Source organism: Dysidea avara, chromosome 1, assembly GCF_963678975.1.
Source record: "Dysidea avara chromosome 1, odDysAvar1.4, whole genome shotgun sequence".
Classification (NCBI taxonomy): Eukaryota; Metazoa; Porifera; class Demospongiae; order Dictyoceratida; family Dysideidae; genus Dysidea; species Dysidea avara.
Window position 1 is genome coordinate 22242093 of NC_089272.1, and position 25457 is coordinate 22267549.

At 36.2% G+C, this 25457-nt stretch overlaps 2 protein-coding genes across 14 annotated transcripts in view; one reads left to right on the forward strand and one right to left on the reverse strand.

Annotated features, from left to right (window-relative positions):
• Positions 1–13055, forward strand: part of LOC136259292 (recQ-mediated genome instability protein 1-like) — a 54095-nt gene extending 41040 nt beyond the window's left edge. For 2 of the 8 annotated variants that reach the window (XM_066052784.1, XM_066052805.1), the window contains 5 exons: positions 1066–1519; positions 2056–2172; positions 6548–6592; positions 9336–9386; positions 12772–13053. In XM_066052784.1, the coding sequence (XP_065908856.1) occupies positions 1066–1519; positions 2056–2172; positions 6548–6592; positions 9336–9386; positions 12772–12879 (775 nt within the window). In that variant the 3' untranslated portion in view covers positions 12880–13053. Of the gene's footprint in view, positions 1–1065; positions 1520–2055; positions 2173–6547; positions 6597–9335; positions 9387–12771 lie in introns of those variants that run through there. The other 6 variants (XM_066052817.1, XM_066052799.1, XM_066052810.1 and 3 more) reach the window with 6 other exon arrangements.
• Positions 13056–14045: 990 nt separating this feature from the next.
• LOC136259212 (uncharacterized) lies at positions 14046–23933 on the reverse strand. Of its 6 annotated transcripts, none has more exons than XM_066052708.1 (16): positions 23512–23933; positions 22731–22792; positions 22356–22444; positions 21610–21811; positions 21093–21371; positions 20997–21044; positions 20596–20640; positions 20503–20538; positions 20314–20445; positions 20235–20259; positions 17704–18050; positions 17210–17308; positions 16859–16948; positions 16496–16552; positions 16393–16447; positions 14046–14293 (listed from the first exon to the last, which is right to left on the reverse strand). In XM_066052708.1, exons 1-16 carry the CDS (start codon positions 23598–23600, stop codon positions 14191–14193), a joined length of 1758 nt encoding a protein of 585 aa, XP_065908780.1. In that variant the 5' UTR covers positions 23601–23933; the 3' UTR covers positions 14046–14190. The 6 variants fall into 6 exon arrangements, with proteins under 6 accessions (XP_065908780.1, XP_065908771.1, XP_065908786.1 ...); XM_066052699.1 differs by having other exon boundaries at positions 20503–20541; positions 23512–23932; XM_066052714.1 differs by having other exon boundaries at positions 20997–21041; positions 23512–23931.
• Between the last annotated feature and the right edge of the window lie 1524 nt (positions 23934–25457).

Here is a 25457-nt window from a genome sequence, read left to right on the forward strand (position 1 = left end):
GTATTTAGACAACCAAGGTGTTTGGATAATTGTCAACGAGTTGCTCTTTCTTAGCAATGAAATAAAAGTTTTGTGTAGTAAATTTGCATAAGAAAACATGATTTTAAACTAGTTGTTTGCATGTATAAAGTGTGTTTTAGAGCAGTTTGTATAGCCAAGCCCGAAATTGCCTTCAGCATGACCTGAGTCACTTACAAAACTTGCTACGAAATTTCTATTTAGTGGAATTTACCACTCAATGATGGCCTGACTAGTTAATGCCTTCAGAACTCGATAACGGCTAAGGCTGTAGGTTAGATTTTTTTCTCTGTTCGACATCGCTTCAGCCTGACTGGTGCCTTTTGCCATACCACAGTACATACAATGCATGCTTCATGGACATATCTGTGTGGCTGTGTCCTCCTGGTGTCCCATTTATCTTTGCTACCAGTGCAAGGTGTTGATTCGTGGTAGCGCCATGTCATGGTTTCCATACAGCTACATTAGACAGGAATCACTCAAGTTTTCTTTGGTTACTAAATAATTGTAGATCAGAGGCCCTTCTAGTGTTTCTTTGTTTGTAACATTGTGTAACAGGCTGAACATAGCTGTAAATGAAGTGTAATGGCAACTTTGCTATTTCAATACTTGATGTTTGGGGCGTACATTCAGGTAAAACAACAAGCCCTGGTGCTATTCTTTCCATTCTAATGTGGTGTGCATGGGTTCAACTGTCATAATAATGTTACAGAAAAAGTAAACAAAACGTATAGAAATATTAATAATTTTAGAGCATAGAAATAAAGCGTAGTGAAACAAGGGAGGCCGCCTACACCTGCCTGAAGATATGCTAGTATATATTTAATCCCTAATTCGGTTGTGGGTATAGACTAAAGCAAGGACTAGTATATCTTCAGGTGTAGGCGACCTCCCTTGTTTCATTTCTATGATCTTAAAATTCTTAATTTTTCTTTATACTTCTCAAATATTGATAGCAGAGTATACTGTGAACCAACTTTTATGTATGGATTATATTAGTAGCAAAAAATCAATATGGTTTTTGTCTTTGTGTTATTCATTGTATAGTGACACCCAGTCAAATGGCAGTTCTGTAGTAGAACCAAGTAGAGCAATGCCAAGTAATGATGCTGCTAATGGTGAAAATCATCCTCCAATTAGTAGAACTAATCAAAATGCACATCAAACTTTTACTGGTCACAGAGCCACACATAGTGTTTCAACTGCTAATAATAACATTGGACATCAACCGTCCACTCAATATGATGATGATGTAGATGATGATTTTGATGCTGCTGTGATGAATGTTGATCTTGATATGTTTGAAAATAACATTGATCTTGATATGCTTGATGATGATTTTGGTCAAGAGAGCCATGCAAATCAAGAAGGGGAAAATCATCATGTAACCACACCTTCTAATAATGTCTCTACGCACTCGTCCAGTGTAGAAATGAAAGGAATTAGTGAAATATTATCCGTTGTCAAAGATAACACTTTTTGTGGAACATTACATACAAAGGTACTGTAGTTACAGTGTATCTTCTTGGGTAACAGATCCAGTCTCGGTAATGTTTCACCGTTAAATCTTATCAATTAAAAAAGGGTTTTCAGCCAACAATACAATAAATTATTTTTAGATCTAGAGGTGTTTGACACATGCAGAAGTGTTGAGGGAGTGGTTTCAGGTGCTTTTTAAATGAATTGGGAATATACATGTAAGTGCTGCCTGGGTGTACTGTAATGCCAGAATTATGAACTAGGTAGATATGTACATTTACTCTTGTTAATACTTGTTACAACTATGATTATCTTAGTAGTGAGTATATTGACGATTGCTTGGTACATTGATAACCATAAAGTTTGATGTTTTAAATAGTAAAATTATCAAGACTCCATTGTACGAAGGAGATTAGTGAAATTTATGAACCTCTGTACTCCAATATGTGCTATATTTGTACTATACACTGTTCCTAATAGAGATAGCTAAGTGTATACTGTATGTTGTTATGTTGTATAATGATTACTGCTGTATACATATATGCACTTTTGACTTAGGCTACAGTGTGTGATGTAATTGGGAAATTGCAGTATACTTCTGACTTGCAATGGAGTTTAAACGTGGTAGTTACTGACAATGGCCAAGATCAGATTTCTGTCAAATTAAGCGATGAGGTGTGTAATGGGGTGACCCCTCAAACAAGCCAGGGTAAAAAAAAAGTGAAATTAAAAGTGATGACTGCAATGGTTAATGATGACAGTGTAGTGATTTGCATTACAATATAATCTTTGATTTCACAACTTTTTTACACCCTGGCTTTTTTTGCATGTACATATAAATATCACTTCTTTTTGTATTTCCAATCCCAATTCTGTATTTCTATCACACTTTTTACACATGTTCAGCTTTTGTACTATCACTTTGTAGCTGTTATTTTGATTCACTTGCAACCACAAAAAAGTTGATCCACATACTGATTTTCATTTGAGGCATTTCGCCCTGTATGTATGGCAAAACTATCTCTTTACCAATTTACAGCTGTCTTTCATCCAGGTGCAAGTAGGATTTGCATGATAATGTACTAATGTTTTAGTTGGAAAAGCATGTTTGATTAGATCGCACGTTTAGTTAGATCGCATGCTTGTTACCAATGTTTGTTGAGTTACAATGGTTAACTAATACCGATTTCAACTTATTCATGTAATCGGTATACCCTGCAGATGTGATAACAAATAAGCCTTTTTTTTGCATGAACAATCACCAGCAAGGGTTTGATTGTATTTCTAATCTATTCTTATGTATGTGAAATTTCAAAGCAATCAAATAACACGTTTGCTTTTTTTTATCATACAGTACGATAGTACTGTACAGGGCCCCAAACAAGCCAGGGTAATGGGGATCATGGAAGATTGGGTTTTTCTGGCCAAAAATATCGCCTAGCAACCAGCTTCACAATACCATCCTGGCACCTTGGCAGTAAGTCCAAAAGTGCCTTCAGTTCGGCCCTAAATGCTTCCAATATAGATTGCTGCAAAAAAAATTATATTTTTTATTCAATGGAATTTACTACTGGCTGGCTAACTGCCTGCCTGATTCCTTCAGACAAGTGCACCTAGATAATGGCTAATGCTACAGGCTTGATAATTTCACTGTTCGATGTTCCTTCATCCCAAGATGTGCCTTGGCATACCACAGTACATACAGTGCATGCATCATGGACTTACCTTTGTCATCCTTTGTGTTCCATTTCTTTTTGCTGACAGCCAAAGGTGTTGATTCGCGGGCTTGATGGCTTCCCTACGGGAATTGTTTGTATTTTCCGTGGTGACTGGATTGGTTGCAGAAGTGCTTCTCCTACCTGTTTTTCATTTGTAGCGCTGTGTAATGAATGGGCTGAACATAGCTGAAAGTGAAGCGTAGTAGCCACTTCACTTTCGAGTCAGTAATTGATATTTGGGATGTGCGTTCAGTTGATAATATACTTTCTTTTGATGCAGTATGTGCAGGTTAACCGGTCATAATAATAAGTACACAAAAAATTGGAATTTCAACTAGAGTAGGGACCATAGCACATCAATAGAAATACTGCAACCAGCTGGAGTGGTGCACGATATTAAATCACAGTAAAACAGTAAGAAGTGTTATATCCCTACTGTGCATTTCCAGTATGGTATCCTGAGCACAGTAGGGATATAACACTTCTTATTGTTTTACTGTGATTTAATATCGTGCGCTACTCCAGCTAGTTTTGATACTTTTTATCAAATTGCTATGGTCCCTACTCTAGTTGAAAATTCCAATTTTTTGTGTACTTGTTTGTTAACTTTTTTTTTAACATACAACTATTATGACTGGTGAACCCACGCATACCGCATCAAAAGAAGAACGGTGCTGTACACCCCAACTACCAATTATCATCCGAAAAGTGAAGTATCCATTATGCTTTATTGTCAGCCCATTACACAGAATTACGAATCAAAAACTGTTCAAAAAACACCTCTGCAATCAAAGTAGCCAGTATGAAAAATATGGACGATTTCTGTTACGAAGGGAAGCCATAATGCACTACCGCCAAATGATCATCTTTTGCTGTCAGCAAAGATGAATGGACACAAAGGAGGACACTGGTAAATCCATGAAGAATGCATTGTATGTACTAGGGATTATAGAAAAAAAGTAGGGAAACTAGGGTGGTCACATATACTAATGGACATTTGTGACCCAGTCTGACAAAACCGGGCTTATCGCCTATTTAAAAGTATCGAGAAATGCCGGTTTTAAGTATTTAGTGTGTTGTAGCTCGCCAATGGTTGAAGCTATGTGTACCAAATTTTCACATGTTTTACACCAATTCCTTACCTTCCAGAGCATCCACTGTGCAAGTAGCCAACAACTAAGTTTCCCGCCATTTTAGATAGTTTTTAAACCGAGGTTGACTGTATCAGGCGAGCTGCAAATTGGGTGGGAGGCGGGGGCCCTGGAAGGCGGGCAAGATGGTTTTCAAAAATTGAAAAGGGAGGCCAAGGGATGAATTAGGCCAAGTTTTGAGCCATTGAGGTCTCAAAACTGGCTAAAATGAAAGGAAATTCACAGCAGAGGTAGTTATTCAACACCACAGAGCTGTACAGCCACATATAGTCATTCCCAGGCTGACCAGAGCTCCATTAAGGCCCCACACCACACGTACAGATTGCCACTGGGCTCGGGAAAAGCAGCCAGCAAAACCAGACCACTCAAGTCTAGCTGATTTTAAATGTGGAATTAGATAGTTTATTCATGTAGCTGTGTGTCCTGGGTGAAAAATCGAATCTGCTGACATGGGCGATAAGACCGGTTTTCTCAGACCTGGTCACATTTAATCCCTAATCAGTCTACCTGCCATGACTGAATTGGGGATTAAATGTCCTGGTGTAGGCAACCTCCCTTGTTTCCTACTTTTATTTCTATGATCCCCAATTGAACTTAAAATCCTTAATTTTTCTTATACTTGTATATGTATGCATGCATGTATGTATGTGTGTGTCTATGTATGTATGCATGTATGTATGTATGTTTGTATGTATGTATGTATGTATGTATGTATGTATGTATGTATGTATGTATGTATGTATGTATGTATGTATGTATGTATGTATGTATGTACGTACGTACATACGTACGTACATACATACGTACATACGTATACAAGGTGCATGTATGGGCTTCATTTACTTTTGAACAAATTGGCACATTGGTGTTTGCCCTACCAAGTGCACATAAATATTGATGGCAGCATTTCTGGGTCATCCTTAACTTTTATCTCATGAACTATACTTACATATGTGCATACTTATACACAGATTTTATCATATTTCCTAGTATAAAACGCCTGTCTAAGCCCTGGTTCCAGCATATTTGAAAAATAAAACAAGATAGAGGCAAGGGCTATTAATGGAGTCTACTGTTGGTGATTTTAATTCTTTCCTTCAATTCCTTGCTTTTGGTTGTTTCTTCTAACGAACCATCTCAGGGACAAGTGACTTTTAAAATCATTATTGTTAAGACTTCACTTGTTTATGCAGTTAGTAGTTCTCTATGCTTACCGTCACAATAATGGTGTTCTACTGTGATTTGAATTCAATTGAATACCAGGCATCACCTGTTGGTCTCAAGTAAAACCCTATTCATTTACGGGCCAGGTCAAAAATGCTGGGAAAGAAATAAAAGCCCAGTCTTTTATGTGAGGAATTATGTTACCAAATGCATGCATGCATACATAAGGACTAAATAATCATACAGTACAATAGTACTGTATATTGAGGATCATGGAGGTTTGAACCGAAAATATCACCAAAAAAACCAACTTCACGATACCATCCTGGTGCCTTGGCAGTATTGGTTAGGTATAACCAAGGTGGCTTCAGTACAACCCTAAATGCTTTCAATAGATTGCTACAAATTTGCCTGCCTGCCTGCCTGCCCGCCCGCCCGCCCGCCTGCCTGCCTCACCGGTTAAACAAACAAGTATAAGGAAAAATTATAAATTTTAAGTTAGTTAGGGATCATAGATAAAAAAAGTAGGGAAACAAGAGAGGTCGACTACACCTACACATATTTTAATCCCTAATTCAGTGCTGCTTCGTAACACCGCCCTTTGCTACAGTTTATAGGCAGTATGCAGGTTCTCTCTTGTAGCTACGAAGTTGAATTTCCACATAATTCGGTCGAAATCTTAAGCACTGTGACAGGAACTCAAACCGGAACTTAATTTACTATCCGTAAACTTCCGCACACTGGGATATAAAATAGTTATATCCTGTATACTCGGATGATATCATTGTTATTACACTCATCCTCAGTTCTGGACTCATGTAATAACAATGATATCACCCTCGTAACAGGATATAACTATAACATACACTAGCATGCACCAACTATGAAAACTCTAATACAACAGTCACTTCTGTTGTTTGGATAATGAATAGCTCAGCTAATAGAGCTCCTACTGTGTTATATATAATAATAATAATACTGTATATAAGTCATATGCAGCATGTGTTTTGATTTCAGGTACTTGAATTGCTGATAGGATTCTCAGCAAGAGAGTTTAAAGAGGCATGTTAGTTTGTTTTAAGTATATCTGTTGAAATTTTACCAATAATTTAATATGATGATTTCTGAGCAGGACATATGTGTCCCTTATGAGGAAAAGTTTTTTATTAAAATCAATTAGTCTGTGTTTGTTTTGAACTTCAGCTAGTTAAGCTTTATGTTGAGGTGGTACAGTTTGAAATATGGGTGAAACATTTACTGGTTTCAGACTCATTGTAAATGTTATTTTTTTTCAAATGGGCTTTATGGGCACTGTAGAAACTGAAAAACTGTAATGGCTATAGGCTACCAGAAAATTGTGTTGAAATGGGATGTGTCTCCATTCCACACATGTAATAAAACAAGGAGCCAATTGATGGCTTTATTTGTTTAGTAAATTTTCAAAAAAATAAATCCTTTTGTGCATTGTTTGTGGAGTAAATAGTTTGTTTAAGTTGCACTTCCTTATCATCAGACTATTGTAACTAATATAAAATAATTAATGAATTTTAATATGCATAGAATTACTATTGACTAACTTACAAAATGCTGTATGCATAGTACTGTTACAAGTTTCCATGTAACATGGTATAAACGTTTCATACAGTTTGTGGCTGATAATACTTAGCAAAGGATAGTTGAGCATCAACATTAACTTGCATTACTAAGTATTAGTTAGAACGGGCCAACAAGGTTTCTAGAGACCTGAGGACAATGTGGGTGAGGCTACCCACAAACTTAATTACCAAGGCCACAGGCCCAGGTAATTAATTGTGGATAGCCAAGCCCACATTGTTTGAGGAGCTTTATTTTGTAATGTGGCACTGCCACAACGAACTTTGGCTTAAATTTTGTTTTCTGACAATTGTGGAAAAGGCTCATTGTCAATGCTTACAAGATAGTGCCGTTTGACTTTACGCAAAGTTTTTCGCTTAGGCTCCTAGGTTAGTGGTAAACACCTCATAAAGGCTCTGCCTTCTGTGTTCACCCTCTAGTGCTTAACTGGTAAAGTTGATAATAAATTAAAGAATACTTCATTATACAGTGAATGTACTTGTACAATGCATACATGTAATCAGCTAGCTAGCAAACTTTTATCATTTGGGAACAAGGGTTAAGTCAGGAGTCTTCTTGGTATTCCCATTAAACTGTTATTGTGCATGTTCATAACTGATTTTACAGTACATTACATTGATAAACTTTGTCTATGATGAGGTGAATTATGCTAAAAGAGCTGACTTCAAGGGGAATCCTATTTATTTGTTTACTTAAGGGGAGGAGTTGTACTTATTTGGATGTGAAAACTGATATATATACGTATATATATATATATTTTTTAATTATCATTCCAGCAGTCCATCCCACTGTTTATACTCTCCCTATACAAACTGATGTCGTTCTGTTCTAAGTGATTTAGAAAACTTTCCTGAACAAAGTAGGTAAAGAAAGAGTGAGTGCATGCTAGCATTGGGATTTATCCTAAGATTGTGTCAGTACCACTGACATTCATAACATTGCCAGTATCAAGTAGTTACTATGCCAGGCTAGAATGATGTTTGTCTTGTCCAGAAATTAAGCTATTAAGAAGCAAACTGTGGGTGCTAGCATGGAGATTTATCCTTCGAGTTTATTGCATTGTGACATTAGTATATTGACTGCCCTAATGATGCTTGTCTTGTCCAGAAAGTGAGCTAACAGTAAGGACATTTTGTTTTTGGCTTTACCAATTGTCATTTGGTGAATGTGGTAAACAACCACTGGCGAGACCACAGCCTGACAGGTTACTATTTTAGTAACCCTGCCACAGGTTTCTATTAGATTTAGTAACCTCAGACATCAAAGGAAATTAGTACACTAAAGGAAATATTGTGTAAAATTTTCTGTAGTTGTTTAGTTTGGGTTACACCATGGACAATAAAGGGATAGGAAATTCAAGTAATTTCCAGTTTGATTTCTGATATTCATGACTTGTGTTCAAGTGTGGGAATTGGTGTTCTAAGCAGCGTAAATAGTATTCCAACAGACCACAGCAAGTGTTTAGGTCGTTGTGAGAGATTTTGGAGAGAGAATTCAAGCCGTAGATTTTGTAACAAAGCGTATTGCATTAACTGTGACAGTTACATGCCGTTGTACCTTTGCTCATAGTACCTTCTATGCCTCGTCCTTACCACTTCTTGTACAGCTGGTTCCACTTTCGAGTCTTGTGGTAAACTAGGCATTTCACCAACACAGCTTTTTTTTACCCTTGCATAGCACTGCTAGGGGGTTTAAACTTTCGACGAAATGGAAGATAATTTGCTGTTTCTTTCCTGTTTTGTTCTGATATTGGCTCTGTTTCTCTCTGTCAGAAAAAGCATAGCACAGTTTAAAGTATAGACTATATTTGCAAAGAAAGTTAGGGTACTTTTTCGGCTGTTTTTCTCACTTTCAATCTCGTTTTATTTTGCGTATAACTTCCTTGAGAATTGGTACCATCCCAGTTTCTACTTGAGTTCATTGTAGCAAAGTTTCACAATTATTTGTACAAATTCTGTCGTTACAACAATTTGTTTCTCTTTGATACAAGCGCAGCAATCATAACGAGTATGTTCGTGACGTAATACATGGAATTCCAATAGAAATGTACATATTTTATGACGCCACATTACACTGTATTGCGTTTCCTATCCCTTTTGTGTACTCTATTATCTGTGGTTACATTATACCTCTACATCCAACAAGTATCACATGTTGAAAAATGACTATACACTTGAACATTTTTGTGTAGGAAATTGAACCAAACAAATCTGTAGTGGCTATAAAGACTAAGGGAGTACAGGTCAGTGAGTAATGTTTAGCATATATTGTACATGACTTTGCTCTACATGTGCATTTTACTGCAGTAGTTCCTGATAGATGTAATATTTAGTCATTTGCATGTGCTATTTGGTAGCACACTTACATGCAGGGAAATGTAATCCTCCATCACTTACACTGCAGGCTGTATGTACGTGTATACAATGAAATACGTTATCACACTTCAGCACATTTCGAATGATTTAAATGTTTGTCCAACCATAATGATTTGAGTATAAGGGTATAGTTTGTCATTTAGCCAACTACAATACAGATAAGATAATGTGTACTTTGCGTGGGAGGATCAAAGCGATGCCGCATATCATATTGTCCATATAGTACTAATTAGCTGCATAACTGTATTGTATGAGTCTTACAGAACAGTTATGCAGCTAATCAGTACAGTAATGCACTTAATTGGGCAAATTCAGTACAGTTATGTGGAGAATTTATTTAAGGAATGTATGAAAACAATACGCTGTAAATCGCTAAAACCAGCCAAACTAATCCTACCAGTTCGTTCTATGGCTAGAAATAGATTGTATAAACACTTACTGATCGTCTGATCACGAAGCGACTCCACTAAGACAGCACGATTAATCACATGCGTGACATTGTAAATAGAGCTGCACGGTATGGCGATACTTATCGGTAGAGGTGATATCACCCTTGCACGATATCAAGTTGTAAGCATGGCGATAATTATCATACGTAATTAAAAACTGATCATGGTCACGTGTTCTGAAAACAAAGGAAACATGGCGGATGAATCTGTGCCCCTGCAGTCCAAGCTCGAGTCCGAATCGTCTTCTACTAACCCTTCTACTGACCCACCCGGAACAGTAGAAGGGTTAGTCAGTAAGCGAAATACAAAGGCGTTCATATGGAAATACTTTGGTTTCTTACCTGATGGAAATGGACGACCTTGTGGCAGTCCGAAGTGCTGCCTTTGTGGAGCAGAAGTATTAGCAAAGGATAGTAATTTGTACAGCCACTTATGCTATAAGCATCCAGACGAGCACAGTATCGTGCAAGCCGCTACTGGCACTAAGGGGAAGGAGACAGACGATGACAGTGGTAGGCAGCCATTGCTTTAAACTTGAAACAACATGGGACAAGACGAAGATGTTATCAGCAAAGTCACAAGAATACAGAAGGCTCACGAAATTTGTGACATTTTGTTTGGCTTGAGATATGCTACTTATTTCTACTGTGGATAAGGTGGGATTTCGTGAAATGCTCCGTACTTTCAATCCCAGGTACAAACTTCCATGCCAAAATCATTTCACAAATATTGCCATTAATTTCCATTCCTGAATTAGTAGCAGAGACTCAAAGCAGTATTGAGAGCCAAATTACTGATGGTAACATTTATCATTTTGCTGCCACCACTGACATGTGAACATCAGCAGCTGGAGATCCTTACATCACTTCAGTCAACAATGGGAACTCAAGTCCTACTGCTTACAGACCCACTATCTACCCCAAGACCATACGGCAGTTAACATTAAGGATGTTCTGTTGGAAACTGTGCACGAATGGAATCTGGAGCCAGATAAATTAGTCGGGATTACCACTGACAGTGGATCTAATGTAAAACTAGCTTGTGAGCTTTTAGGATGGGTAAGGCTTAGCTGTTTCGGACATAATTTGAATTTAGCAGTGGGCAAAGGACTAAATGATACCAGGATACAGCGTGCTTTAAGGGTTTGTTGAGCATTAGTGGCTAGCTTCTCAAGGAGCTGGAAGAAACAAAGGGATTTGGTTGAAGCTCAAGAGCAGAAGAATTTGCCCATTCATATGTTAAAAGTTGATATTGTGACATGCTGGGGATCTTGTTATGACATGGTAGAGCGTGTGTTGGAGCAATTAGAAGCTATCAGGATGGTGCTGTGTGATGACCACATATAATACCATCATGGAAAGATTGTGACATGTTAGAATCAATTGCTGCTGCGTTAAAGCCATTGAAAGCCATGACAGATGCTTTGTCTAGTGAGCAGTGTGTCACTATTTCTGCAGTAATACCATTGTTAAGCCACATCTATAGTACAGTGGAACATGAGGTATATGATACAGAAATGACTGATGAAATCAAAGAATGTATTATGGAGGATTTGAAGACAAGGTACATGGATCCAGATACGAGACAACTGCTTGAACTTGCATCATTTTTGGACCCTCGTTTCAAACTTGCACACGTCACTGACAAGGATGGTATACTAAAGGAGATAGAAAAACAGATGATGATGGAGATTAACACTGAAACATTCACCTCTGCTCAAGCTAGTGTCTTATCCCAGACAACTGCAAGTAGATCATGTGATACTGTCACCTCCTCCTAGTAAGAAAGTGAAAGGATTAAGTAAAATACTAAGTAGCTGTTTTGGCAATGCTGAGGTACAGGTAACCCCTCAACAAAGAGTTAAACAGGAAATTGCTCAGTATCTTACCCATCCCCAGCTCAGCTTGGAAGATGAGCCTCTTCCATGGTGGAAGTCTGAGTGTGTTCGGTATCCAGTTCTTGCTAAGGTAGCAAATAAGTTTTGTGTCTGTGTGCTACCAGTGTGTCCTCAGAACGTGTCTTTAGTCGTGGAGGAAATATTGTCTGTGACAGTAGAACTTGTCTTAAACCTCAGAGAGTAGATAATTTGGTGTTTTTGGCACAAAACCTAAAGTGAACTACATTGTAACTGAACTTGTTAGTTGTTGTTATTTACTGGTCATGTCCTGTTATACCTTATACTGCTTTTACTTTGTACCCTAGCAATGTTGCTGTTTTTATCATGTCATTTTATATCATGTCACAGGTACATTAACTCATTGTTGGTTCAAAATTAGGCTCTAATACTTTTCATATAATATTGTGATATTTAGTAATATCATGATATATGGTTGATGATATATCGTCCATGAAAAATTTCCATATCGTGCAGCTCTAAATGAAAAATTTCCATATCGTGCAGCTCTAATTGTAAATCGCTAAAACTAGCCAAACTAATCCTATTAGTTCGTTCTACGACTAGAAATAGATTATATAAATACTTACTGATATCCTGATCACCGAAAATCGCAGCGGTATGGGTACTAGAGAAAATTGCTCCGAGCAAATGACCAGGAAGTACAATATAACACTTAAAGCACCACCTATGCTTGTGTGTACAAAAAATACAGCACTCAGGGGGTGTCTCAAGGAAAATACAGCACTCAGCTTTACCTCGTGCTGTATTTGCCTCTCGACACACCCCCTTGTGCTGTATTTTCCGTACACACGCGTGGCAGTGCTTTAACTATAACATGGTATAATTAAATGAAGTTTGTACCATACAATGGTGTACTGTATGTATGTACTGTTTTGTTTTAAATAGGGTTTTCAACAGTGCCATTATTCACTGGCAAATCTCGAGTGTTCTATGGAACTTTCATTGATTCCTAATTCTTCGCCTATCATTACCAAACTACTAGATTCAGTGTAAATATTCATGTGTGTATGTATCTGTTGTTTTATTATACAGTTAACACAAAAGATAACTTGTTCAAAGAAGTGACTGTATTTGTGAAAACCTGAGTGTATATCATTTGAATCACCATTGTCTGTATGCATGTATGAAACCTATAGGGTTCTGTGGGAATAAATACAACAATTTACCTGTATGACTGTCTTAAGTCCATGCATAGTTTATTATATCTTATAACTGTAAGACCAGGAGTGGATCCAGGGTGTTTCTGAAGTTTTCAGAAACTGGTCAAGTATATTCCAATAATTAAAATTACTTTTTGCATAGATTTGCAAAGGTATCAAAGATTCATATCTAAATACTCTAATAGAGCAGTCAACTATCCTAGCACATTTTGTGTTTCTTAAAAGCTGTAAGTAGTTATTTAGTTTACCTGTACTAACACAGTTAAAATCATCTGAGTGTTTAATTTTTTAAAACTTATTACTTATTACCACTGCAATGAAACGCATTACTTATTACCACTGCAATGAAACGCATTACTTATTACCACTGCAATGAAACGCGTTACAGTTATATATTAATTAGTAACGTTATATTACATAATTATATTAATTAGTAATATGTTATATTACACAATGTGTTAAGGTACTTCATTAGGTAATATTACAGTAACAAGTAGTAATGCGCCACTTTAGTATTGCATTATTTATGTAAAGTAACTAACTGTTAGATATTACATTCATTACTCTTGTTGTGAGCTAACAAACTGTTGCTAATTGAATGGGTGTAGGCCTAGTACATTCATGGCTACCCCCCCTTGGGTTGTAAGAATGTAGTGTCCCTAGCAACAAAGTGGTAGTTCTGATTAGCAGTACAAGCCATAAACCAAACAGATTAACTGTATTCCTTAGGCTCCATCCATTTTCTTTTGATAGCTGGGACATTATGTCTAGTGACTGACATACTTGTCTGGGTGCATCCCTAGATTTTATGCAACATAAATTTGGAAATCATTCACCCAAAATTTCTAGAGCCACCCTTGAAGACTCATATGCATGTGCGTAGTACATTGATTAGTTACAAGTAACTCTTTTTTCCATACCAACTAGAAATCTTTATATTAAATCTACCCCCAAAAGTTAGCATCCCTTTCAATGGTAAATCCTTTTTATTTTACTGTGTAAGTTGTAAACTTTGGAAAAGAAATTGAAGTTGCTTTATGAATATGTAAATACATGTAATACAGTATCACGTTGTACTTTAATAAAATTAAATAGTTCATATTTACAGTGCTTTGTATGATAGACATGTGTTATACAAATGTAATTATTGCTTCTTTCTTAAGAATGGTAATGTGTAAGTGTGTCCAGTACTTGGATCAATAACTTGACTGACTTTTATTGGCTCATCATAATCATTGAGTGATCTCCTGTACATATTATACAATAAGTACTGTAAATTGTTATATTTAATGTGCTCTGTAAGTATATGTATATCTTAATGGTTTCTATGTACGTGATGAACCAGGGGCCTGTGCTAATAGCAGAAACACTACCTGGTGACAGTGCTCAATAACTTGTATCTGGAAGTGCAATATGCCTATTGTGCTTTAGAGTTGACTGTTTTATTAGAGAATTTCAAAACTTCCTGACTATTCTATTAGAGTATCTTATAAATCTTATAAGTGTAAAAAAACAACCAAAAAAACACAAATAATAGCATTACAGTATTCTTGATACAAAATGCTGTAGTAATGTGTAGTGTGTTCATGTTTTGCTGCACACATTGCACATTTTAATTAAAAATTGTCCTATCATGCTGGCATAATGCTTGATGCTTTCGCTAGCCTATTATGCTCGAAATTATGGTGATGTAAGTGGTGCAAGCCTACTATAACTTGCCAAAACAAATAAAGCTTAATTATTCTAAAAGGATACATATCAAAAAATGTTGACAGTACTAGCTAGCTGCAACCATCTTGCCAAAAGTTGATTACAATATATATCCTCCCACACAAGAGAATATAAAAAATAATGCTGGTGTTTTACAAAAACAAATTGACATTGCACAACAAACCTGCTGTTTGTAGGACTTGATATTTTTTAGCTGAAAACTCACACACTAGGAATAAACTGACAAGCAGGCATGCACACAAACTACATTATTTCATGAAATCAGATTAGTACGTCTGCTAGTGCCTTTATATTGTATGATGAAAGTTTAATGATGTAATTACACTAAAAAAAATGGAATTTTCAACTAGAGTAGGGACCATAGCACATCGATAAAAGTACAGAGTAGTCCATGATATTAAATCACAGTAAAACAATAAAAAGTGTTATATCCCTACTGTACTCAAGATACCATAACGGAAATGCACAGTAGGGATATGACACTTCTTATTATTTTACTGTGATTTAATATCATGGACTACTCCAACTTGTTTGAGTACTTTTTATCAATGTGCAATGGTCCCTACTCTAGTTGAAAATTCCAATTTTTTTAGTGCACTTGTTTGTTAACTTTTTTTTGTAAATAATTATTATGACTGGTGAACCCACGCATACTGCATCTGAAATGGCGCCGCAAGCCCCAGCTTTATCAATTATTGTCTGAAAAGCTAAGTATCCAATGGATACTTCACTTTTCAGACGATAATTGATATAACTGGGGTGCGCGGCACCATTTCTTTCGGTATACGAGGATTGCACAGGTGGTGCTTTTCGAACAGTTCCTGATTCGAAATGCTGTGTAACAGGTTAAACATAGCTGACAACAAACCCTAATGGATACTATCCATTAGGGTTTGTTGTCAGCTATGTTTAACCTGTTACACAGCATTTCGAATCAGGAACTGTTCGAAAAGCACCACCTGTGCAATCCTCGTATACCGAAAGAAATGGTGCCGCGCACCCCAGTTATATCAATTATCGTCTGAAAAGTGAAGTATCCATTACGCTTTGTTGTCGGCTATGTTCAACCCGTTACACAGCAGTACGAATCAAAAACTGTTCAAAAACTAAAAAAGCACCTCTGCAATCAAAGTAGCCACTATGAAAAATACGGACAATTTCCATTTCGAAGAGAACCCATCACATGCTACTGCCAAATCAACACTTTTCGTTGTCAGCAAAGCTGAAGGGGACACAAAGGAGGACACTAAGTTCATAAGAATGCATTGTACGTACTGCGGTATGCCAAAAGGCACCTCTCGGGCTGAAGTAACGTTGAACAGTGAAAAAAATCAAGCTTGTAGCCTTAGCCGTTATCGAGTTACACTTGTCTGAAGGCATCAGGCAGTCAATCAGTCAGTAGAAAATTCCGTTAAATAATTTTTTTTGAATTCTGTAGCAACTTGTTGAAAGCGTTTCAGGTCGATCTGAAAGCTTGTTTGGGCTTAGTTTTACCTAGCCAATACTGCCTCATCGTTGTCTGGGAAAATTGAGGCTAGTTTGTTATTTTGTGGGCCACGCCTACTCCTTTGTGGTCCCTACTATACAGTACTATCATACTGGATTCTAGCATTACCTTTTAACAGGAAGTTGTTTTGTTATGTGGATGCTGCCATTTTCAGGTTCATTCCCTATATTGTGTACAATATCAATAAGTATAGTGAATATTACACCCATACCTTGAACTGTTTGTGTTGTATTGGAGTCAATTAATTGTTTCTTAGCCACCTTTTCTTCTGTAAATTAACAAGTAGAAATGCTATATACATGTGTGTGGTGGATGTTGTCCTACAGTACTTTGTTGCAATATACAAAGTATATCTTTAGAATAGCTAACAATAAACTAGTAAAGTCAAAACGTGCTTTAACAGGGCTTATACACCAATGTATCACATAGCATCCATTAATGCTTGCAACAGGAATGTCTGAATACATGCCATTTAATTTGTAGCACCATACACCATTAATAACCCTGACATGTGATAATGTACACATGTATAGGGTGGATGTACATGCACATGTACTAACTATGCACTACTAACTTTTTGAGTCTGATGATTGTATGTTCTCATAAAAACAAGTAGTCAAAGCCATAGTTGGATCGACCAGTTCAAAGTATGGATTCTCTTCCTCTATACAATAGAAATAACTGTAATTGCTACACTGATTATCAACATTATACAAAATTAATGGGGATATGCTGCTTTCATAAGTACACTATATTTTCTTACTGTTAGTTGAGGCAAAAAAAAATGTAGTGAAAATTATTTTAACAACAGACTTGGCCATGTGTATGTTACATAAAGAAAGAAAATATATAAATACATAGTGCTTTTACAAGGCAACTAGTCTTGGCTGCTATACACCTAAGAGCACATTAATACAACATGTACCTTTGGTGGTTCCGTTCGTTTCAGTTGGTGTTGAATCTGCTGCTTCAGCTCTTAGGTTTTCAAGTTCGTAGTAAAATTTCTTGCTATTGTCACCAGAGCCTGTTGAATAAGTATGAATGGTTAGTGTAGTAAAAGAGTGTACTTATACACTGTGTTGGTGACATTTTACTGTATCAGCTTATACAGGTAAGTGCTAATACCAACCGCATATTTTCCCAGTTCACTAACCTATGAATACCCTGGCAATTATCAAAGGGTAGATAGTAGCTTTGAAATTTGAAATGTGTGTATTAAACGTTAGGTATGCATATCTGGTGATGTATTGAATGTGTAACTGAGAAAATTGTCCTGCGTAACAGAAGTTTTTCAACAAAGCAAACATTTCGGCTGTAGTAATATTAACAATTACACACCCTAGCTATACTAGTTATGGTAACATTACACCAGGCACTACAATGCAGCTGTACTAAACATAAATATTAGTACGTATGTACCTTTATTAACAGGATGTTCAGTCTGTGGAAAAGTCTCTTTACTTGAACATTTCTCTGAGCTTTCATGAAGATGAAATAAGTCATTACACACATGAATTTGCTGAAAATTTGAAATGCATGGTAGGGAACTATGTTTAAGGGAAACTGGTGATGATGTGATGTTTCCAGTTGATGCTGAGAATGCTGGTACTGGTTTACTATGTACAGGAATATCACTGATTTCTTCATAAGTGTTAATGACTGAGACACCCCTGTCTTTAATTGTTCTCCCATCACTTTCTTGTTCATTGGAATCCATTGTTTCCTTAATACCTTTGCATGGTTGTGAGTATCCTTTTTCTGAGTTTCTGTAATTGCATATATATCACTATCATGGATACAAACATACATACATATGTATAATATGACAGCCAAAAGTCATGTTATGTATTTTATTCTATTCTGTGAATGCTATCCCACTAGGGACCTGTGAGAAGGCTTTCTGTATAACAAGAATATCTATGCTGTTCTTCTGTTTAGTCAAGTTTTTATCCCACTAGGGACCTGTGAGAAGGCTTTCTGTATAACAAGAATATCTATGCTGCTCTTCTGTTTAGTCAAGCTTTTGGTATTATGGTGGTCGATCTCCACTGTTACATTATTTTGTGACTGCATCTACGAAAAACTAAAATGATCATGTGCAAGCTTAGTACATTTGTGCAACACATTTGCAATTCGCATTTGTAACAATGCAGCATAATCTGCAACTTGAATGAATTCTTGGTTCTCAGTACAAAGGAAAGTGCCATTGCCATTACATGGGAGTTCAATTTTTAGAAAAACGCTTGATTATCACATTGAAAAGTTATAGTATCATCAATGTTTCTATATTGTTCTCAGCTTTCTCCTTGGTGGAAGAGATAGAGGGAAGGCCTACTCAGAAATTGATTAGCTTGTTCATGATGGTTTAGATCTCAATTCTGTATTTACACATTTACCGTATAGTAAACTTTGGCGGTAAAAAAGTTTGGCAAAAATCCACTATTGCAAAATTGACAAAAAGAAACTTTGGTGAATGGAGCTTCACCTGAAATTTTTTAGCTACCACGTACTGTAATGCAACATCGCTACATGCGAGTGCAAACAACTCACCAAATTAAGGGGTGTGGCAGCCATTTTGATTGCGAGTCTTTATCCTTCGCATTGAGTGATGACGACTCACAATGGAAATGGCTGCTACACCCCTTAATTAGCAAGTCTTTTAATCGCTTGATGCGCGTAGCGACGTTGTATTCGAGTGGTATGTAGCTAGTAAAAGCATTGTTCGCTGGTTCTTAATAATGTCAAGAGCAATCTTCGGATTTTCGTGAACTCTTGTGGGACAATGAACCTCGCAGCAATCGAAGGGAACGTTTGGAAATACCCACGATACCTGTCATGATACTTTGATACCCATCCTTTCAACATGGCTAATCTGCTCAAGTGGTTGCTAAAAATAATTGGCGGATAAAACTTTGGTGATTGTAATACTATTCGCCAATTTCTTCGCCAATTTTGCCAAAGTTTTTTACTGTACGGTAACCATTTTGTTTTGTTTTCCTTATTGTTAGTGTACAAATTGATCTTCTGTTTATCACCACATACAGCTTGTAGTAGTTCTTGTACATGATTATAAATTTCTTTGGCTATGTGGATTACAATGTCAGGTTATCACAGATAAGTAAACATTGATAAAATGTTGAGAAGTGAAGTGATTATTTGCAGTGATGTAAATATAAGTCAGAATTAGCTTAGTTATAACATTGCTAAAAACCCTTTTTCTGGATCTTCCACTGTGTATAGAATAAATCACATCTATTAGAGGTCACTCTCACTTTTTGTCCTATCGGATCTACACAGTAACTGTTGAGCCATAGGTATTAGTTAAAGCTTTGCCGCGAGTGCTATACAAAAAATATAGCACGAAAAGAGTGGACGAGAGACAAATAAGTGCTATATTTTGTCTTGAGACCACTCTTTGAGTGCTATATTTTTGTATAGCATGAGCAAGGCAATGCTTTAAGCTGGAGCTTGAGCCATGAAACATGTCCAAAACTATTCGAGACTCACCAAGCAAGCTTTGAGTGAAACAATTGACTTCGCTCTGGATATGGATGTACCTCGAAGACCCTCTGGAGTACTTTTTCCTCTGCCTCTTTCTCCAGTTGATCATCCTTGCCATCTCAATTTTAGGATGGGGCACCGCATAACTAATCATCTCAAGCCCACACACAGTACTATAACTGTGTACCTCAATACAGCACTACAGTCACCAATATAGCACTGTGATTGCGTATATAGCACTGTGGTCGCGTAAACTGTTCCGTATGGCAAATATAGCACTATTTTTGCTTTGATTTTTCACTTTGAAGTTCTAAAAATGAATTATTGGATGGGTAGTATAACTAATAAAATGTTAGATAGCATTTGCTTTATAATAGTACATCTTAGTGATCCAATTATGAAATATTTCAGGTTGGCACATACGCATAATAGCTAATACATTTACTTACTGGTTTGACACCTTTGATGTATTGCCTATTAAAAACATTATTTAAATTGACTCAGAGAATGTTGTATTTTCAGACTTACCTTTCCTTTGCCTTTGTTTCCATATCATTGTTGCCAATAATACAAGTGTTAATACCACCAGAATGACCAGTAGCACAACAACAACCACTCCAATTATTACACCCACTGAACCATTATTATCACTTCCTTTGTCTAGTGTAATCATAATTAACAATTTAACTTGGACACACAGACCATAAAAATGCATACCTTTTGCAGCTGTAGTAGCAGCCACCACAATGGTGCCTACTAATATACAAATCATTACAATGGTGCATACATACATACATAACGATCATGTACCTGAGGTTTTGGTTATGTGAGAATCATTCTTGGAGGCATTAGTAACTACATAAAAGAAACGTATGCTTAATACCATATAAGAACAAATTTAGATGGCTCACCATGGATTTGGTGAGATTTATTTTGACAGAAAGTATGCTTCAGTGATTACTGTACATACAGTACTTATGTATGAATGCATAGTAAAATTAATGGCAACCTGTATATAAATCTGCCAATTGGCAAAGTTAATTCCTTCCCAAGTTTTATGCTTATGTATATACATGACAGAAATTTGTCTCTAAATTCCAAATTATGTCTGTTACAATACACTACAGGTGTATAAGCTAAACAGTGTACACAGTGTAACATTAATTTTATTGTAGTATCTAGGCTGTGATTCAACAATTCAGTTAACTTACAATTAGATGTAGAATTACTTATTGGATCAGTGGTGACTTTGACATCTGCTAAAGCCATATTGCAATAAAATAGACAATTAGTCTTTATATACTTACCTAATGGTGGCAACACTCCCTGTACCATTAAACCATTTACATTGTTAGTCCTAGCAAATACTTCATACACATAGTTTTGGAGGGGATCTAGAGAGTAAAAGTTCACTGTAGCCCAGGTACTGAATTCCAGTTTAACAAGGTTTGTGGAAACATTAGAGGTCTTGTTGTTAAGACGTACTTCACAGGCTTGTATAGATGTTCTACAAGCAAGTGTACAATTGAATTCCACATGGTTTGTTGATATTCTCTTCCATGTTACACTATAAACGTAGTTCACAACTACAAGAAATAAGTGAAACATGTAACACTATATGTATACACTAGCTGTGCTGATTTGTCAAAACAAGTACACATGTACAAGCACTATACGTAGTACAAGCATCAATGTGCTATAGAAATTCATGTAAGTCTTAAGTTACCATGTTTTTGCTTCTTGTGACTCACGTGTATGTACATGTATATGCCACAAGTTCATGAATTTGAAGTATGGCAGTATATTAATAATAAGATGTTGTACCTGTTGTAACTGGATTGCTTCTGGTTCCTTCTTTTAAAGATCTCCCAAGAATTGGTGCTACTTGAACTGTGAGATTACTTCCAATAGGATTGCCATTTACAATTATTCCAAATATAACCTTCCTTGATAATTCGTAGCTCAATTTGGTTTCACTACTTCCTGTAGCTTTGTAAAACACTGAGATTCTGTTTGTATTTTCAATCTGAGGAAATAAAATTAACAAATACTGCATTATGGAATACTAGTAGAATAGGCATTACTATACATACATAATATTAATAACATGCACTGTTAATTGGAATTTGAAAGCAGGGAGTCTCAGTTCTGTGTGACACCTCAGGCATTTGACTAGATTGCAGGATAAAGTCACTTGGACTAGAATTTTACTTGCTGCTGTACAAGCTTCTTTAGCAGGCTTCTAGTGAGATAGTGTGTATTGATTTATTTACACTTAATATCCAGTGAAAATATTTTTGGGGTATTTTTGTTTTTGTGGCCTACAAGCACACATCAGTTGTTGTTTTTTTTTAAAAATGGTTAACTGCACATGAGAATTCACATAGAGTATCTGTGTATGAATTAAATGTTTGAGAATTGTAGGTAACTATAGTATTTGAAGTACACTGTACGGAGGTACTTAGGTTTGCTAGTGGTATCTATTTCATGCCACAAAAACATTCCAGTTACATGATCTATCTATTAAACTAACACATGGTAGATAGGTAAGAAATAATGACTGTACTCACTGAATCCCATCCTACATTCAATTGACTGTTTCCAGACTTATCAAATGATATGCAAGCTTCAACGTTCCTTATAGAGAGTTGGTTATTAGCTATGAATAACAATAAAAGTATGTTAGAGTGTTGATGTACCTTTGTGTATGACATATGAAACTCATGACATAAAATTCCTACAGTAAGAGTACACAAAATAGATTTACGAAACCTGAAAATAGCATTTCTACACAAAGTAATTACAGGGTGTACCAATAAACAGATACTGTATGATTATGTAAACAAAAGCGCCTACGTATTGAGATGAAATTTGCTTTGTCTATTTTGATCTACAAAACATTTGTACATATATGTATACTAGATGATAATTTGACACAAACTCACCAGTAGAAGAAGTCACAACACATGTACAGAAGATAAACACTGATGAAAGTATTCTCTGCATGCTACATAAAGTAGGAAAACATAAAGATACAAAAGTGAATGCAGAATTTGCAAATTCTAAGAATGTGTGCTTCGTTCGGTTCTTCATGTTTGCAACTTGTGAAAATGCAATCTACATACACTGCTACTTCTAAAGACTAATTAACCAGGTACAAAGTTTTGATAGATGGTATCTCAGTGTAATATTTGTAACAAGAATTGTCTAATGCTTGTATCTCGAGAGACACACTTAACAATTATTACTGGATCTTCATGGTGAAGTGTACATTATTGTGGCAAGAAGATGAGTTGCTCAATATATTGTATCACCATAGTGGTTGGGTGTAAAATTATGATCAAATGAATGAAAAGGTGGCAAATTTGTTGTAGCATTAGAGATGATTTATACTTTCTATTGGCAAACCCTAATATAGTCGTCTTTGGTGTGGTAAAAGGTGGTTGTGACTGCTCAATTCTTTAAAAGCAAGTTTGGATAGAATCTTAACTATGTAGCTCTTAAAGACACTACTCACACCTTGTGTATGTGTAAAAGTGACCATAGTGAGGTTTTGTGCATTGCACATGCAGTTTGACTACACAGTAAAAACTACATGCCATAAAAATACAAGGAAAGTATGCACAATGTATAGATCAGCCTTTACTAGTCTCTTGGCTTCCTAGTACATTTATAAATTTCAACACCATTGAATTAGCAAATTCCTTATCTATTAATTTTACTTACCATGCTATATACACCCACAGCCCTTGGGTTTTGGGTGTATATATCAGCAAATCCCTCGCAGCCATGGCATAACTATTAAATAAGCTCATAGAAAGACTGCATTATATTGCTATCAACAGTATAACAAGGATAGATATAGTAACCACACCATTCACATAACTATTTTTAAGCCTTAATTTGCGTAGTACCATCATATATACCATCATATCTATTGTACTCACCTTCTGTATACATACAAGTCTACTCTATGTATATCCACTCACAGCATACTGAGAAAACACAAAAAGATAACTCACTTTTATAGAGTTGTTTTATCCAAAAGGCAAATGTTACGACTGAGTGGATGCAAGCCTAGGCGGTACCTATAAGTCCATCAAATGGCTTCATTGTACAAATTGCATAAACCAGCTGCAGACCACAACAACATAGTCATACAGTGTAACTATATTCATATGAAACCATACAATACAGGCAAATGCAGGGAGATACACCCTGTTGACAGACATGCAATTTAACTAGTAATAAATATATATATATATATACAAGCTAAATTGCATGTCTGTCAACAGGGGGTATCTCCCTGCATTTGCCTATATACAGTTGTACATATGCTAATATGTGAGGTTATTCAGCTACTGTATGACAGGAAAGTTTGATGAAGTAAAAGTTGATGAATCAGTTAAAATAGTCAACTTTTAAATTTGTCAAATGTCCATATTAAGTATGCATCTTTAAAAGTACATGTTAAGATACATGATTTCTTGGTTTTGTGAACATTTAGTTGTTAAAGCTGATGAAGTTTGGGTTTGTCAATTTGTTGAGTCTGTCAATTTCCTGTCATATCATAAATTGTAGCTTATATGTGAACAGATGTGCAAAAAGTGGTCTTCCACACACATCCAATTCTATGAACTTTGAAGACCATAACTTAGTGTTCAAACCTCCATCCATTATGCTGGTACTCACTGCTGACCAAATTTCAAGTCATTAGCTTTTCGAATCTAAAGTTATGGATTGTCAAAGTTGGCAAATTGGATGTGTGTGGAAGACCCCTTTTCTCAAATCTGGCCACATATTATGAAACAACTGCTGCAGCAGTACATTGTGATTATGAAATGAATAATTACAGGCAGTAACAGTGTATACATGTGTGTGTGCGTGCGTGCATAGGACATAGGAAAATTTATACCTATACCCAGTTGACAAAGCCAATCTTTCCAGATTCCAAGTTTGATGTAACTTCTTATGGCTTTCTTGAAACTTGGCCATACTATTGTGTTTTAAGTTGACAAAATTTCAACCTTTTGTCTTATCCACAAAACTAGGTATGATTGGAAAGGCTGTAGGATTGGTTATGGATTACAAAAACCTTGTACTTGACCTACTGTATAACAGCTGCCAGCAGCAATTTTACAGACGTGTAGCTGTGTAATTAGAAACCATGGAGAACGTAAGGCCTGGCTGAGCATTATGAGGTACAATCAATTGCTGATACACAGTGGGTACGTATACTTCCAAATAAGTACAAGTATATTAAGTTTTATACCACGAAATAAGAGGTTCAAAGAATATACAATACATATAAGAAGATCACAGTATAATGGCCTTTACATTAAACTGCTTTGTGATTACAATAATTTACATACTATAGAATGTGTTATGTAACCAGATCAACTGGATTGCCACTACAGTAAAACTAAATTTGCTAACAATAAGGTGGACTCTGAGATCGTGTCAAACTCTTAGTTAATTAATGCTTATTTTTCATGGTGTGTTGTTTTATGTCCTTTTATTATCAAATAAAAAAGGTGGAGCTGAGCTTTACTAGGCACATGAAACTGTGAAATCAAATGCATGAACCATTGGGAATGATGATATTACCTGGTATTTTGTGTAATTGGAGCTTGAACCTGCCAACATCACATTTGAAACCCTTCAGCTCAACA

What these genes read in the sequence shown, in the direction of transcription:
- LOC136259212 (XM_066052699.1), bottom strand. Translation starts at nt 23,600, where the DNA reads ATGAGCTTATTTAATAGTTATGCCATGGCTGCGAGGGATTTGCTGATA. An exon ending in CTGTGGGTGTATATAGCATG is followed by an intron (nt 22,793 to 23,511) that starts GTAAGTAAAATT and finishes TACTTTATGTAG; the next exon opens with CATGCAGAGAATACTTTCAT. An exon ending in ACAATCATCAGACTCAAAAA is followed by an intron (nt 16,553 to 16,858) that starts GTTAGTAGTGCA and finishes GTTAATTTACAG; the next exon opens with AAGAAAAGGTGGCTAAGAAA.